The sequence below is a fragment of the Melanostigma gelatinosum genome, assembly GCF_949748355.1.
Source record: "Melanostigma gelatinosum genome assembly, chromosome: 1".
NCBI classification, from domain to species: Eukaryota; Metazoa; Chordata; class Actinopteri; order Perciformes; family Zoarcidae; genus Melanostigma; species Melanostigma gelatinosum.
Window position 1 is genome coordinate 17,381,222 of NC_136634.1, and position 13,342 is coordinate 17,394,563.

General features: G+C 44.3%; 1 protein-coding gene across 2 annotated transcripts in view; it reads right to left on the reverse strand.

Annotated features, from left to right (window-relative positions):
- Window positions 1-988: 988 nt before the first annotated feature.
- osbpl5 (oxysterol binding protein-like 5) overlaps window positions 989-13,342 on the reverse strand; it is a 41,664-nt gene continuing 29,310 nt past the window's right edge. Inside the window, exons 9-23 of one of the 2 annotated variants that reach the window (XM_079279296.1) lie at window positions 13,148-13,310; window positions 8,218-8,431; window positions 7,622-7,806; window positions 7,356-7,437; window positions 6,224-6,322; window positions 5,947-6,043; window positions 5,661-5,759; window positions 4,853-4,950; window positions 4,615-4,704; window positions 4,362-4,498; window positions 4,036-4,215; window positions 3,714-3,843; window positions 3,287-3,401; window positions 3,098-3,200; window positions 989-2,763 (exon numbers count right to left, since the gene is read on the reverse strand). In XM_079279296.1, coding sequence (XP_079135422.1) covers window positions 2,628-2,763; window positions 3,098-3,200; window positions 3,287-3,401; window positions 3,714-3,843; window positions 4,036-4,215; window positions 4,362-4,498; window positions 4,615-4,704; window positions 4,853-4,950; window positions 5,661-5,759; window positions 5,947-6,043; window positions 6,224-6,322; window positions 7,356-7,437; window positions 7,622-7,806; window positions 8,218-8,431; window positions 13,148-13,310 — 1,928 coding nt within the window. In that variant the 3' untranslated portion in view covers window positions 989-2,627. Of the gene's footprint in view, window positions 2,764-3,097; window positions 3,201-3,286; window positions 3,402-3,713; window positions 3,844-4,035; window positions 4,216-4,361; window positions 4,499-4,614; window positions 4,705-4,852; window positions 4,951-5,660; window positions 5,760-5,946; window positions 6,044-6,223; window positions 6,323-7,355; window positions 7,438-7,621; window positions 7,807-8,217; window positions 8,432-13,147; window positions 13,311-13,342 lie in introns of those variants that run through there. The other variant, XR_013772391.1, reaches the window with a different exon arrangement.

Below are 13,342 nucleotides of genomic sequence, written 5' to 3' on the forward strand. Positions count from 1 at the left end.
CATAAATTAAAATAAACACATCCACAACTCCTCACAAACCTGCAGGAATTGGCTGGATTTTGAATGAATGCAGCCCAGGGTAAGTCTCACAACGGTCACACAGCAGGGAGACTGACAGCAAGGAGGCTTCATGTGCTTCACACAGAAGCACCGGAAAACACACGGTGATGTTATAACCGGTCCTCCACCGCTTTGTATGAGACGCTTGAAAGTGCCACATACACTGAGCCTCGGCGTTGTTTGACCAAATGAGAACAGGCTACTAACCCTGCTTATTGGCTGAGCGTTAAAGCCCCACGTAGGGTTTAAAATGCCCCCAGAAGTGTCCTGAAAACAGCAAAAAATAGTTTAGTATGTGATAAAAGTCATGACATAGCAAGTCATAAAAAGTGTCACAAATCACAAATTACATGGTATAAGTAAAAAAAAAAAATCTGTTTAGTTTATCAGATTAAAAATATATTGTCAAAGTATAGAAAATCATAAGTAAAAAAAACTGTCATATGTCATAATTGTAATGGAGGATCATATTTTAAAAACTGATCATACATTTCGTATGAAAATCTTAATCACCACAACTCCTAAATAAATGGTCTTAAGTGAAACATACAATATTTAATGGAAATACTTAAGTAAAAGTACCTCAATACTGTACTCGAGTATAGCAACTTGAGTTACTCACGTACTGTACAGAATAGTACCATACTTGAGTAAATGTATAAGTTACTTCCCACCACTGTTTGTAACCAACACCTGGAAGATGTTTCAGCTCGACTGCTGCGGTGTAGATTTTAAACAGTCCTCAGTTCACACACACACACACACACACACACACACACACACCAACATCGCCCTCTGCTGGACAATATTGACTACAGCAGAAACGATTCTGTGCTGTGAAGTATTTCTCGATGTCTTGAACACCAGAGGACATTTGTTGTTTTTTTTAATACTAAAATACATTAATGACAACCAAGTGCAGTGACAGGGTTAAAATGTTTTACTGTAGTGCTACAGTACTCAAGTATGAATGGAAACATCGGGCAACTTCATGTTTACTGTAGTTTCGTTCAATATGACAAAAAGATTTGGCATGTAGAATCCCCATGACATGGCAGTAGAGTAGAAAACAGGAAAATAATGAAAAGAACAAACAAATGAAGGTGTAAATAAAAGCATTCAAAGAGTCTACTTCCTTCTTGTGCTCTCTGACTCTCTCCCATTGGGTAGATCAGGACTGGCAATGGAGACGGAAATTCAAGGGTTAAAAACCAGTGAAAACCAAGATCACAGATCTGGTTTTGTATAGCACAACCATAATGGCTTACTCGCACGCACACGTGCTCCTTCATACTCTCACACACACACACACACATACGTGACAAACTCACACACGTGACAAACTCACACAACCCTGGGAGAGCTATTGTGGCCCCCTGGTCTCAGTCCTCCAAGCTGAATTAGATTAGGAAAGTCAAGGTTAATCACCCAATAAATACATTCTGAAATCTCTCTTTGAAACACAGACCTCCAGACAAATATCTACAAATTGATTAAAAGAAAAAACAAAACGACTCATTACTCAGTGTTTACATCTTAAAACAGACACTTGAAAGTGGTGTGGACCGAGATGCACACACAAACAAACCCCTTCTGTTCGGCCAAAGTATAGAAATCATCTTTCGTGTATTTTCACTCGCTCGCTCTCTATCCCTCCCCTCCACACGCTGCCTCTCTATGTAACTGATTGTACACACTAGTGTCGTGGTCTAGACCAAAAGCAGTGCTATGCTATTATCCCTTCTGTTACAGCACTCCAGGCACACAAATACAAAAGGCTCTCTGCCCTGCCTCGTTCCCATTCTGCTTCCTTCCTACGTGTCACTACTAACACACACAGTGCTCCCTGTAAACAAGTACTCTTTGTCCTTTCGGATTATAAATACTGTTTTGGTAAAATCATCATCATTAAAAGACGAGACGGAGTGTATTTGAGCATACATTGATACAAAACGCACAGAATTGCACTGTTGGAAGATATTCCTTCTACATTTCTTTTTCCTTTTTTTTTTTGCTTCAGCATTTAAGGCCCAAATCTGGAGTGGGAAAGGGAGTAGGAGAAGTCCAAGCGGTGATCTGCCTGCGCCAATAGGGCCTACTGTAGTGTAGGAAACACACAACACACATACAGGCACACTAACAGAGAAACAGTATTGCAGGGCAATATAAAAAAAGATACTAAGGAATGGTGAAACATCCTCTGTCATTTCTTTTTGCAAAATCATTCTTCATATTTTTTATTTAAAATCTGTTCAGCCATGCTCGTCTCTCATCCCTCATTTCCGGTCCAAAGTGTGTGTGTGTGTGCGGTGCTATTTCAGTCTGGCTACACGAGGGCGTGCTGTTCCTCTCTGCAGATGACGGACAGGCGGTGGCTGTGGCTGTGTTTATTGCTTTATTGTCCATGCTCCTCCCCTATCAGAGGAAACAAAAAGGGACAACGTTGCCCTCCAAACACTGATCTGAGGTCTCGGCCCTCATCCGCTTGATTGTAGTCTGTGCTTTTTATCGGAGGGATCTGATGCCAAGATCAGTGCCGGAGGGAAACTCCTCCCCGAGGAGCGGGCTCAGGTAAAAACGAAGTTGAGGAGGAGCTGGGAGACGAGCAGGACACAGATGATGAGACAGTGGCGGCCCGTTAGCGACACGCTGTCGTCTGTTGCTGTCCGACGAGTCAGCTGACGACTCAGAGCCACCAGGTTCCTACAGAGAGGAGAGGGTCAGCGTGAACTTAATAGAAACAATCGCAATAAAACACAAAACAACCCTCCTACAATGGAAAACTGGTTGTTTCAAGCTCTGAAATGATTTATCATAATATAATTATGGATATTTTTGTAACAGATGCGCTGACACCACTTTCTATTCATCCATCAGTGGCTAATAAGGTTTCTAATTCTGTTTTGAAAGCATATCATACAATGTCTTTCACTAGCCTTAAACATGACTGTTAACAACTGTTTTCATTTGGGAAACATGTTTCATCTTTGTGTGTGTCTGTGTGTGTGTGTGCATGTAAATGTGTTTTGTTGTTTACCGCTGGATGTCCTGCTGCGTCTTCTGTATGGATGTGACGGAGGCCTCGATCAGGGCAATGTCCTTCACCTCTTTATTGCACCGTGCACACTGGTTTGAGAATCCTGGGGACATGAGAGGCGAGAACATAAGACTTGTGTAGCACGGTTTAAGATGTCGGTCGTTTTGGATGTGTGTGCGCGCGCCTCACCTTCATTGTCCGAGGACTCGTGTGTCGGTTCCGGTGTGGTGCTGCTGCTCTCAGTGTTCTGGCTGCAGCTGGACGGCTGGCTGCTGGCCTTCCTCCGTTTGCCATTCATCTCAGCCTGGGAGGAGGTAGAAGAGTCTTAAGTGCAACTTATTCAAACGTCGCTGCGGACAAAATTGACAATGAAATGCAAGCTGATGCAGCAAAGATGTGGATTAGCTGTCTGGGCATCACTGCAGCAAATATCAAGTGAGAAAGAAAGGGGCCGATCATGCCTGTCCGTGATTTTTCAAACCCCTAAATATCAGGTGCAGCCTGGCTTGACAGGAAGCAGTGCAGCTTTCCTTTTGATGAAATGTCAGCGGCACACCCATCAATAACAGACCAACGTTGCTGTAGCTTGGAGGTGTGTGCGACTGGTCTGGCTAACCTTCTGTTGGCTGGCCCAGCTGTGGCTGTAGGAGAGCCCGTTGTGTTGCCTCTGGTTTCTCTCGTGCGTCTGAACCACTCCGTCCTTCTCAAACTGAACCAGACTGCGCTCAGGGTCCCACGGCCGTGTGCTGCCAAACAGGACAACGCGATGAGCTTTGGATGCAGTACCATTCAAACCTGAACATGTCATTGTTAACGCGTGTTTGCTTCTCCTTACTCTCCAGCTCAATTCTTGTTATACTGACCTAAAATCTAAACTAGAAAGGCTGAACAGTGTGTGCCATCTCCTGTGTTTTATTCTGGTGCGAGTGTGCTCATACTCCATGTGCCTGTAGGTCCACTCGGAGGTGACTGGGTCCTGATGGAATAGTTGTGAGAGCCAGGGTTTGTCTCCCCTTTCCTTGGCCTCTCCCCGCTGAGCCTCCTCCAGCACAAACTTCTCCTGGGTGGCCCTCAGCTGGTCCCGGTCCATGATGGCACTGGTCACATGCTGCCAGAGTCTGTCAGGAGCATATCAAATGACTTGTATCTTCTACATGTAAACGTCACATAACCCAGCAGCAGTTTTGCTCACTGAAATTGGCATACTGACACACATAAATGGAAACGTATGAATAATCTTGAGGAATAAGCAGTTGTGGTTTACCTTTCAGACTCAAACTCTCCCTGCTGCTCTATTTGGACCACTTGTCTCTTGAGGCGGCTGCTGCGAATGTCTGAGCTCGGGTTCCACAGCGTCTCCTGCTGGGCCGAGCGCTTCTCATGAATGAACACCTCGTTGTCCTGAATTCAGCAAAGGCAACACAATGCTTCACTCCCATCCCATCCCATCCCATCCCACTGGAAAACATTTATTGGTTTTGTTCATTTCCAGAACGTAACTGGATAAAAGTTCTCACCCAGTGTCCTTCAACGGTGGCCAGTAGCTCCTCTCCCACGTAGATCTTCCCGCTGATCTGATTCACAGAGCAGGCGCCTCCAAGGAAAGGCTGCAGTCAAAGTGTAAACACCTTCACTTCACCTGCTGTCACCTCAGACTGTACAGTATCGAGTTGCACTAATCAAGCAATGATCATAATCTAAGAAAAAACAACTCGCCAGTCAACGCTTACAAATATTACTTGTTGAAAAATGTACCTTGAGTTTGAACTCCAGCTCTGTGAAACATTTGGTTTTCTCACACTCAATGGTAACCTTCCCACCCAGCTCCAGTGTCATAGTGCCGTACAGGATCCCTACAGGAGGCACGGACACAGTATTACAGCATCAGAGCAACAGCACATCAGCATGAGGAGAATAACTAAATCCTGTTGGAAGCTGCAGATAAATCACACCATTCCCTGAGAAAATGATTGATGATCTAGTGCCGGCAGACTATTCTCAGTGCGAGGGGTCTGCAGTGAAGTAAGCGACCCGTCTTGAAACCAAACCTCGCCTCCTTTACCATGCCATCGCCATTCATATATCTATACAACCAACGTGTTTATGATTTATGACGGCGACGGGCAGGACGACAGACGAGCCTGATGAGCGCCCTACTAATGTTCATATACGAGAGAGACAATCAAGGATCAGTTTCAGCTGCGAGTAATCAAGCCTCTTCACGGCACCCCCCCACCCCCCCCACTCTGTCCCCTCGCACGACAAACACATTATAAATAACACATATCAACCATGTCATTAGCTGGCAAATGGATCCAATAGTGTTCAAGAGGACAGTGAAGCGGTGACCGGTACGTTTCATATTAAGAAAATTGGATTGTTATTAATATAACAGGATTAAGCGGGACAGCAACACCAAAATTTACCTTTTCTTCCCGTTTAGAAAGTTTAAACAATATATGGCAATAAAAATTGGCACATATTTTGGGAAACCTACTGACAATGTTTCCATAGAAACAAGGACACGGAGAGACAATGAATGGTGATGGTCAACAATAGGTACCTTTGCAGTGAGCGTACGGCATGGTGATGACGTACTCCTCGTCCCGGCCCAGGAACAGCAGCCTGGCTTTGCCATCCAGAATAGCTGACAGAGAGTTACCTACAACAGCAGGAGAGGGAAGAACCTAATTTATACCACGGCAGGGCTCTGGGATCGGTACTTGTATTGTCATGTTTTTTAAACGATACACACCCGTGACCACATTGCTGTGCCCTTGCATTACTTTAAATGCATGTCTATTGGTTACATTGGACAAACAGATTACATATTGTAGTGTGCGGTGTACCATAGAACTTGGATTTGGCCAGAATGCTGCCATTGATTGAAAACCCATCCTTCCTATTGCAGACATAAAAGGCAGAGATGGGCGGGTGATGGGACACCTGGCAGGGGAACGAGAGAGGTTAGAGCAGCAGTGTGAGAAAAAGAGGTGTCATGTCCCCGAGCACATATTCATTTTAGACTCGCTGCATTTCACAGGTTTGTGCTCCGTGAAACACTTCACACAAGGGAAGAATCATGTCCTGTGCATTTACACGTTCTAGCTATGAATCTGGCTTCACCTGTTCAGCTATGTAGAAAGTGCAGCTGTCGGTTTCAGGATGAAGCCAGCAGCAGCGAAACGTTTCCCCCAAGATTGGGTTGTAAGGCTTCTTCAGACCCTGGAGAATACAAACGCATACAATCACATTTGTATCAACGTAAGCATCTTCTGAGACAGGGACACTTCACCGATACCTGATGGTGAGGACCAGTTACATTGCAGATGATCACAGGATCAAACTGAGATTCAAACAGTTAAGTCACAGATCATAAGCATCACCAAAGAACACATTACCAATAGTCTGGACTCAATAATTCAGCAGAGAATAGTGTACATCATTGCATGAAGAAAGTCCTGTAGATGTCCTAACAATGATCAAGTGTCTACCCATCCATCTCCAGTGAGCCTCCTAGAGGTAGTCCGCCCAGAAACTGTTGAGCAAGCCCAACTTCATTTCGAGGCGTTAGCTGCTGGCTTATGTGGACTGTTTTGCCGTCTCTGGGGAAATAAATTCCTAACGAGTGGAATCAAGTGGGAAGTGTCTCCTGACGTCTTCACTGTAGAAATCGACCCGGAACAGAGTGATTTCTCAAGCAGCAAAGAAATTCAGTGTTAGAGAATTTCATATTAGAAGGTGGTGAGACCAACAAGGGCAGCGCTTAAAAAAAAAAAAAAAAAAAGCTAACATTCAAAGACTGTCCGTCTCCTAGTGCTCCCAAAACAAGCGCTTCCGAGAGCCTGACAGTAGAGAACCAAACAGCTGAATCCTCTGGGTACTGCTGATCTTTCAGACCACTACGCTATAGTTATTATCTCCGCCATGAGAATCATGCAATCACTTGCGTGCGTGTGTGTGCGCACTCTACTAAGTGCACCTCGCTAGTTATTTAAGATTTACTGTATTTTATTAATTAATACTAATTAATTAATTTGAAAAATAAGTGTTTTCATTATTTTGTTTTTACTGATTAACTGTCGGATTCTTTATGTAAAAATACTTAGAGAGCTAATTATGCAATGGCTGCCAACCCATCATCTTTAAAAACTCTGTACCCCAGAACAGGTGTTGCATCTTATAATCAGGGTTTTCCTATATTTGGGCAACTATGATGAGAACGGGCCATCTGGGACAATAATGAATCAAATCTTACCTTGGGCTTCTTGTAGAAGCCAGACAAGTACCATCGCAACACCTGCTTGATCCGACCATACGCACTCTCCTCCAGTGTAGCTCTGTGGCAGAAAAGATGAAGGAGACACAATTATGACAAGAAAATCTGACAAATAATAATTACAGGCTTCATCTCATTTTGAAGGAAAATGTGCACGCTCTTTTGCACACACACATACCGGAGGGCCATTCCGGATCGTTGCGGCCCACTTTAACCTCTAAGTATAGTGATTTTAAAATACTGACTGTGAGAGCAGGTCAGCGTGGTAGTAATAGTCAGACAGCTTGTCCAGGAAAGAGCGGGGCTCCAGGATGAAGGTGGGCAGCACCACCTTGGACAGGTCCATGCCCGGCCGCAGCTGCTTCAGCAGGGTCCAGATCAGACTCTTGTTCTCCTCTGATACAGTCTCCACCTGCGACGCCTCGCCAGCCTGAAGTAATGAGGGTTAATGAGGGATAATGAGTGTTACCTATAGCCACATTGATGGCTCTCCGGTCAGAGACCTGGGTTGAGCAGCTGGGACATGCAAAGAGAGAATTACCCAAAGGAAAGCAGTTACGTTTTAATTAAATATTGGACCAGAGCAGGTAAGAGAAGGTGCTGAATTGAACAATGGTGGATACAGGATGCCTGGAGTAGAAAACAGTGCTTTCACAACCCGACAGAATACTTGGATCATTCAAAACATGCAAACATTCAAAAAAGATGCATTTATTTTTACATTTTCTTGCTGCTATTTTGAACATGAAAGGTAAAAACTACTGTGAGGGAACTGTAACTCGAACAAAACAAGACAGAGCGAGCTGCATAAAGTACGGTAGCTGTAAAACCAGCCACTCACCTCAGCCATCTCCTCTGTGCTTTGCTCTACATAGGCTGTGGCCTGTGGCCCTGGGGACAGCTCGTCCGATTGGTCCATGTCACTCTCCCCCGTCAGCCTTCCACCGTTCTCATTGGCCGGGGTGTCCCAGTCATCATGAGCCTCGCGCTCCGATTTGTCCGAAAAGCCGTCATGCTCCATGTGGTGATTGCCCAGCAGCGCACTGTCATTCAACCTAACAGAAACAGAAGAGAAGACAGCACCAAGGTTATAATATTAATCCCTGTGTTATGCAACTGCTTTATTGCTACTGCTTACAAACTTATCATGTAGATCATGTACTAAATTACAGATGAAGAATAATCACAGGATTTAATGAGGTAGATGCCCTAAAAAAACAAAAACTGTGCGCTGATCTTCGACAGGTCGCATCTTAATAGATTTGAAGTGGTATCATGTGTAGCTCTCATGATGTCAGCAAGTCGTTACAAGGAGTTATGTAATTGAGAGTAGCTTGAGGAAGTGTTAATGACCGTTATTAGACATTAAAGAGGAGTAAAGTGACATGACATTACAAACATCTCATTCAATTTCACTTCAGTGCTGCCAAAGCTTTGTTGATCGCTTCTCCAGTAAGGCGATCTACAAACAGTTCAAACATAAACTGAAATGACCTGCGATGAACCTTCAAGGCTCTGAATGGCCTCACACTGTGGATTGAACGTGGAATCAAATCTCCTCCTCCTTCTCCCGGCTATGATGAGTAAGACCACTGCGTCAGAGACGATCCACGACAGCAATCTGGCAGACCTGGATCTATTCAGTTTATGTGACCCGTCTGGTTGCCAAGACAACCACAACAACATCTCCTCCTTATCCATCTCCCATTCACTGGGTCTGACTGTGACCGCTAGAAAATCTGGGTAAACAAACAGGGTAGATGTGTGCATGTACTTTTATGTTAAGTACATGCACACATATATGCTGCACGCACACACGCACACAGTTGAGAACTGGATCCGATGCTGACCCTGTATTTTCTCAATGTGGAACGTTCTAGTCTTGGACACATCAAACCCAGAGCACAGATCTGTCAGCACTCTGACGACCAGAAAAACAGTTTGAGGGGAAAAAAAAGGGAAACACGGTGAAGAAAGTCACGCATCAGCTGTTAAATAGCCAAAGACAGGAAAAGCAAGAATGAGAGACGGAAAGGGGGATGGGGGGGGGGATCGATAGATAATAGGGAACATCATGGTTCCAATCCTTCAGCCATTTTACAAGTCAAAACAGTGGATGTCTGTGTACTCTGGTGGGTGCACGTGTCCAAGAACATACTCAAGGGGACTCACAAGCAGACGGACACACATATGAAAGCAGGTCTTACTCATAAGACGTCAGACAGTTCACAGATCCTCCACACTTGGGATCTTAACAGACACAGTCAAACATTGGGAGTCAGATGAAGGTACATGTAGTGTGTCATGGGCTATCATTCAGTTATGGGATCGTGCTCACAGACAACAATAAAACAGCTTATTTTCCCCAAACCCACAATGGAAGGGAGTTCGGTTTTCAAAATGCCCGAGGGCTCGACAGACAAGCACAGTCACATTCTCGTGCGCACTCTGTGAATCACTAACCGACCAGTAACGTTATCTAATAACCCAAACACGCCCTGGTACAGAGGTGGCTTTCCTTACCTCAAAGACATACAGCATACAGACAAACTCTTCCTCAGGAAACACAACGCCAACGATGATTTCCCCAGCAAATCCAAACACAAGCGCCGTCCTTCCTTATCTCCTCTCTTTCGTGTGTGTGTGTGTGAATGTTTTCGATCCAGTCACTAAAAAGGTGCACATTCGTTTCCTAGACTCTGGCACACCTGCTTCCTGGATGTGTGCGTGTGCATATTTCTGTGTCCCAATGTGTCTGTATGTACGTGTGTGGGCGGGCTTGCGACGGCTGTGTCTGCCGTCTCTTTCTGCCTGGTGTATGGCTCTCGTTCTACTTCATCTTCCTGCTCCTCTGTCAGTCACGTGACTGCAGGGGCTGCTGTGACTGGCCGGGAGAGAAACGGGAGAGGAGGGAGAGCTGGGATGGATGTCCAGAGGGAGGGTACAGCCATGGAGGAGGGGAGGAGGGGATGTCTAATGTGCAAGGTAAACAGCACACAAGCAGCAACGCCCACGTTCAAGAGGAAATGCAAAAGATAACTAATAGAAAGGTAACATGTATAAAGCATTAAAACAAACGGCAGATTGCATTATAAGACGTGGTGTGGCTGATAGTTACATAGCTTATTCTTTTTTTTTTATTCACATTTCTATGATTCCGGACTTCTACTGGCCACCACCTATGGGTGTTAGCTGAGTAATAACTACTTGTTCTAATTGTCACTATTTAGGAAATTATTTCAGAATATGGATACAATTTAAAAATGAAGCGAATGAAGCTGTATTGTGACATTTTTTATAGAAAATATAAATGTCAAATCAAAGGCGTATAAGGCTTTAAAAACCTCATTCAACAGCGTAAATCACAGTTTGGAAGACAGCTCCACACCCCTAAGACTTCTATCCTGCTAGTATGATTAATACTCTTTCCATTGTACAATAAAGCACATTTTAACCAGTTTTACAAGGTGCTACTTTATACACTTCATAAATGGTAGTCTTCCGACCACTCAAAGCGCTGTACTCTAAATGTCAGCACACACACACACACATTCAGACTCCCATCAGGACCTAAACTAATGCACATTCACGCACACATTTGGTATTCAGTGTCTTACCCAAGGACACTTTGACATGTGGACTAGAGGAGCCAGAGATCGAACCGCAGATATTCCGTTTAGAGCAGGGGTCTCAAACTCCCGGCCCGCCACGTCATTTTATGTGGCCCGCGAATCCGCCAGTAAAATAAAATAAATAAATAAATAAATAACTTTTTTTTTTTTTTAAGTTAGACTAATAATAATAAAAATATCCCCATAGTCGAAATTATGAGATAGAAAGTCGAAGTTATTAGATAGAAAGTCATAACTATGATAGAAAGTCATAATTCTGAGATAGAAAGTCAAAAAGATGAGATTGAAAGTCAAAATTATGAGATTGAAAGTCAAAATTATGAGATTGAAAGTCAAAATTATGAGATTGAAAGTCAAAAAGATGAGATTGAAAGTCAAAAAGATGAGATTGACAGTCAAAATTATGAGATTGAAAGTCAAAATTATGAAATAGAAAGTCAAATTATGAGATACTTAAACAGTTAGAAGCAGCTCTTTGACTAGTTACTGTACATTTAACATGGAAATGTATTGTGAGCTCATTGAAGACTTTAAACTGTGAATGCAGAGAGTTATTTAACAATATGTTACGAGTAGTTACATTTACAACCGGCCCTTTGTGGGCGACCATGATGCTGATGTGGCCCGGAGTGAAAATGAGTTTGACACCCCTGCTTTAGAGGCTCCACCTCAGAGCCACAGAAACCCCAGAAGTTGAGAGGCACAAACTAAGGCAAAATCCCACGATGCTCCCACTGATCCAGCACAGGAGAAAAGGGTCACAGTGCTCCTATGTCATCATATGCCACATTTCCTCAATGAAAAATGACACAGCACAAAAAAACCCAGCTAATTCTCTGAAGCTCCTCCCTCTGTCTTTTTGGATCACACATATACAGCATATGTGCTCGGCTTTACTAATAAAGCTGAATAAAACAGTGGCTAATTTTAGCAGAAGCATGCTAAATTTAGATTCCATTTGCAGAGTTCAGTATTTTCTAGGATAAATGAGGTACAATAGGCAGAGAGGCTGCAGTAGCTACAAGAGGAGATGGTTTTCAAGACTAAGTGTAAATGTTTAACAATGGTCGAAAGATGGTCGACTGGGCAAACATTACAGTCAAGGTATGAATATGATTTTTAGGGTCAACAATTTAGGGTCTAACCAGCACTTCTGGAGCTCTTCAATATAGGGCTTAGAAGGAGGGACTGAAAAGGGAGAGGGCTGTGGCATCTGCCTGAGAAAAGCACTCGAAGGAGCCGCTGCCACAGGAGCTTCAGCCAGCCCTAGGCGTGCTAAAGCTTTCCAAATAGCTGGCTTCATTGTGGCATGGCCAGCCTCTGATCCATGTACCTACCACCAGAACCCTGAGAAAAAGCATCAGATGCCCTGGAGGTTGTATCTCTATCATCGTTGTGCCCCTTAGCTGTAAACAAACTGCAGGACGCTGCAGTTGATTGTACATCATCCTCTTGACAAGGCGAGTCCCTTGTGGCGGAGTCACCCCAGGGAGCTGGCCATCTATTATCAGGCTGCATATTAAGCAGGATCTCTTTAATCTGAGCAAACTCTGATGAAAGACTGCCAACCTTGAGAGCCGAAGCGTCGGCTTTCCTCACTATTTTTGGTGGAACACGCGAGACCGCCTTAAACCTCTTTGGTGTTGTTGGGTCTGCAGCCCCACGAGCAGGCGGCAGCTTAGTTTCACCACCTATCTTTGAAGGTCTTGCCATTCTTACTGACAGTGGAATAAATCTACAGATCACACAAGGGTCGTCGGGTATGCCCACCCTGAGGTGCTCGATTACCAGACAGGCCGGGATCTAATCTTGGCCGGGCACTAACCATAGCCACCTTAAGTGTGGATGGAGTTACAGACATTCATGAAGTGGGTCAGTCACAAAAAATAAACACCGACGAGATGAGTAAGATAAAAACAGTACTCAGCCAATTTACTGAAGTGTAGACTGCATAAATAAGTCAGCAAAAATGCATCCGGTAAAATTACCAACAGTCTTGCGAGTAAATTGCCGTGCAACAACTTGGAGTTTGATTACAGGAAACATAAATCATCCAATGACAACGAATACATGTAAGATGGAGATAAATGATGTGTGAGGCGCTTTAACTGTGTGCAGCTGTATGAGTGTAGTACTTACTGTAGCAGCTCTGCATCAGTGAGTGCAGTAGACTGCAGCAGGTGGAGTATATGGGAGGACTCTGACGGTGAGCTTATATCTCCTTCTTTCCCACCTTTGGCTGTCACCTTGTAGAGGCTGGAGCAGCTGAGAGCCAGCTCCAAGGCATCCATCCAGCACCGCCCTGGAGAGACGGGAAGGAGCGCATTCCATGAA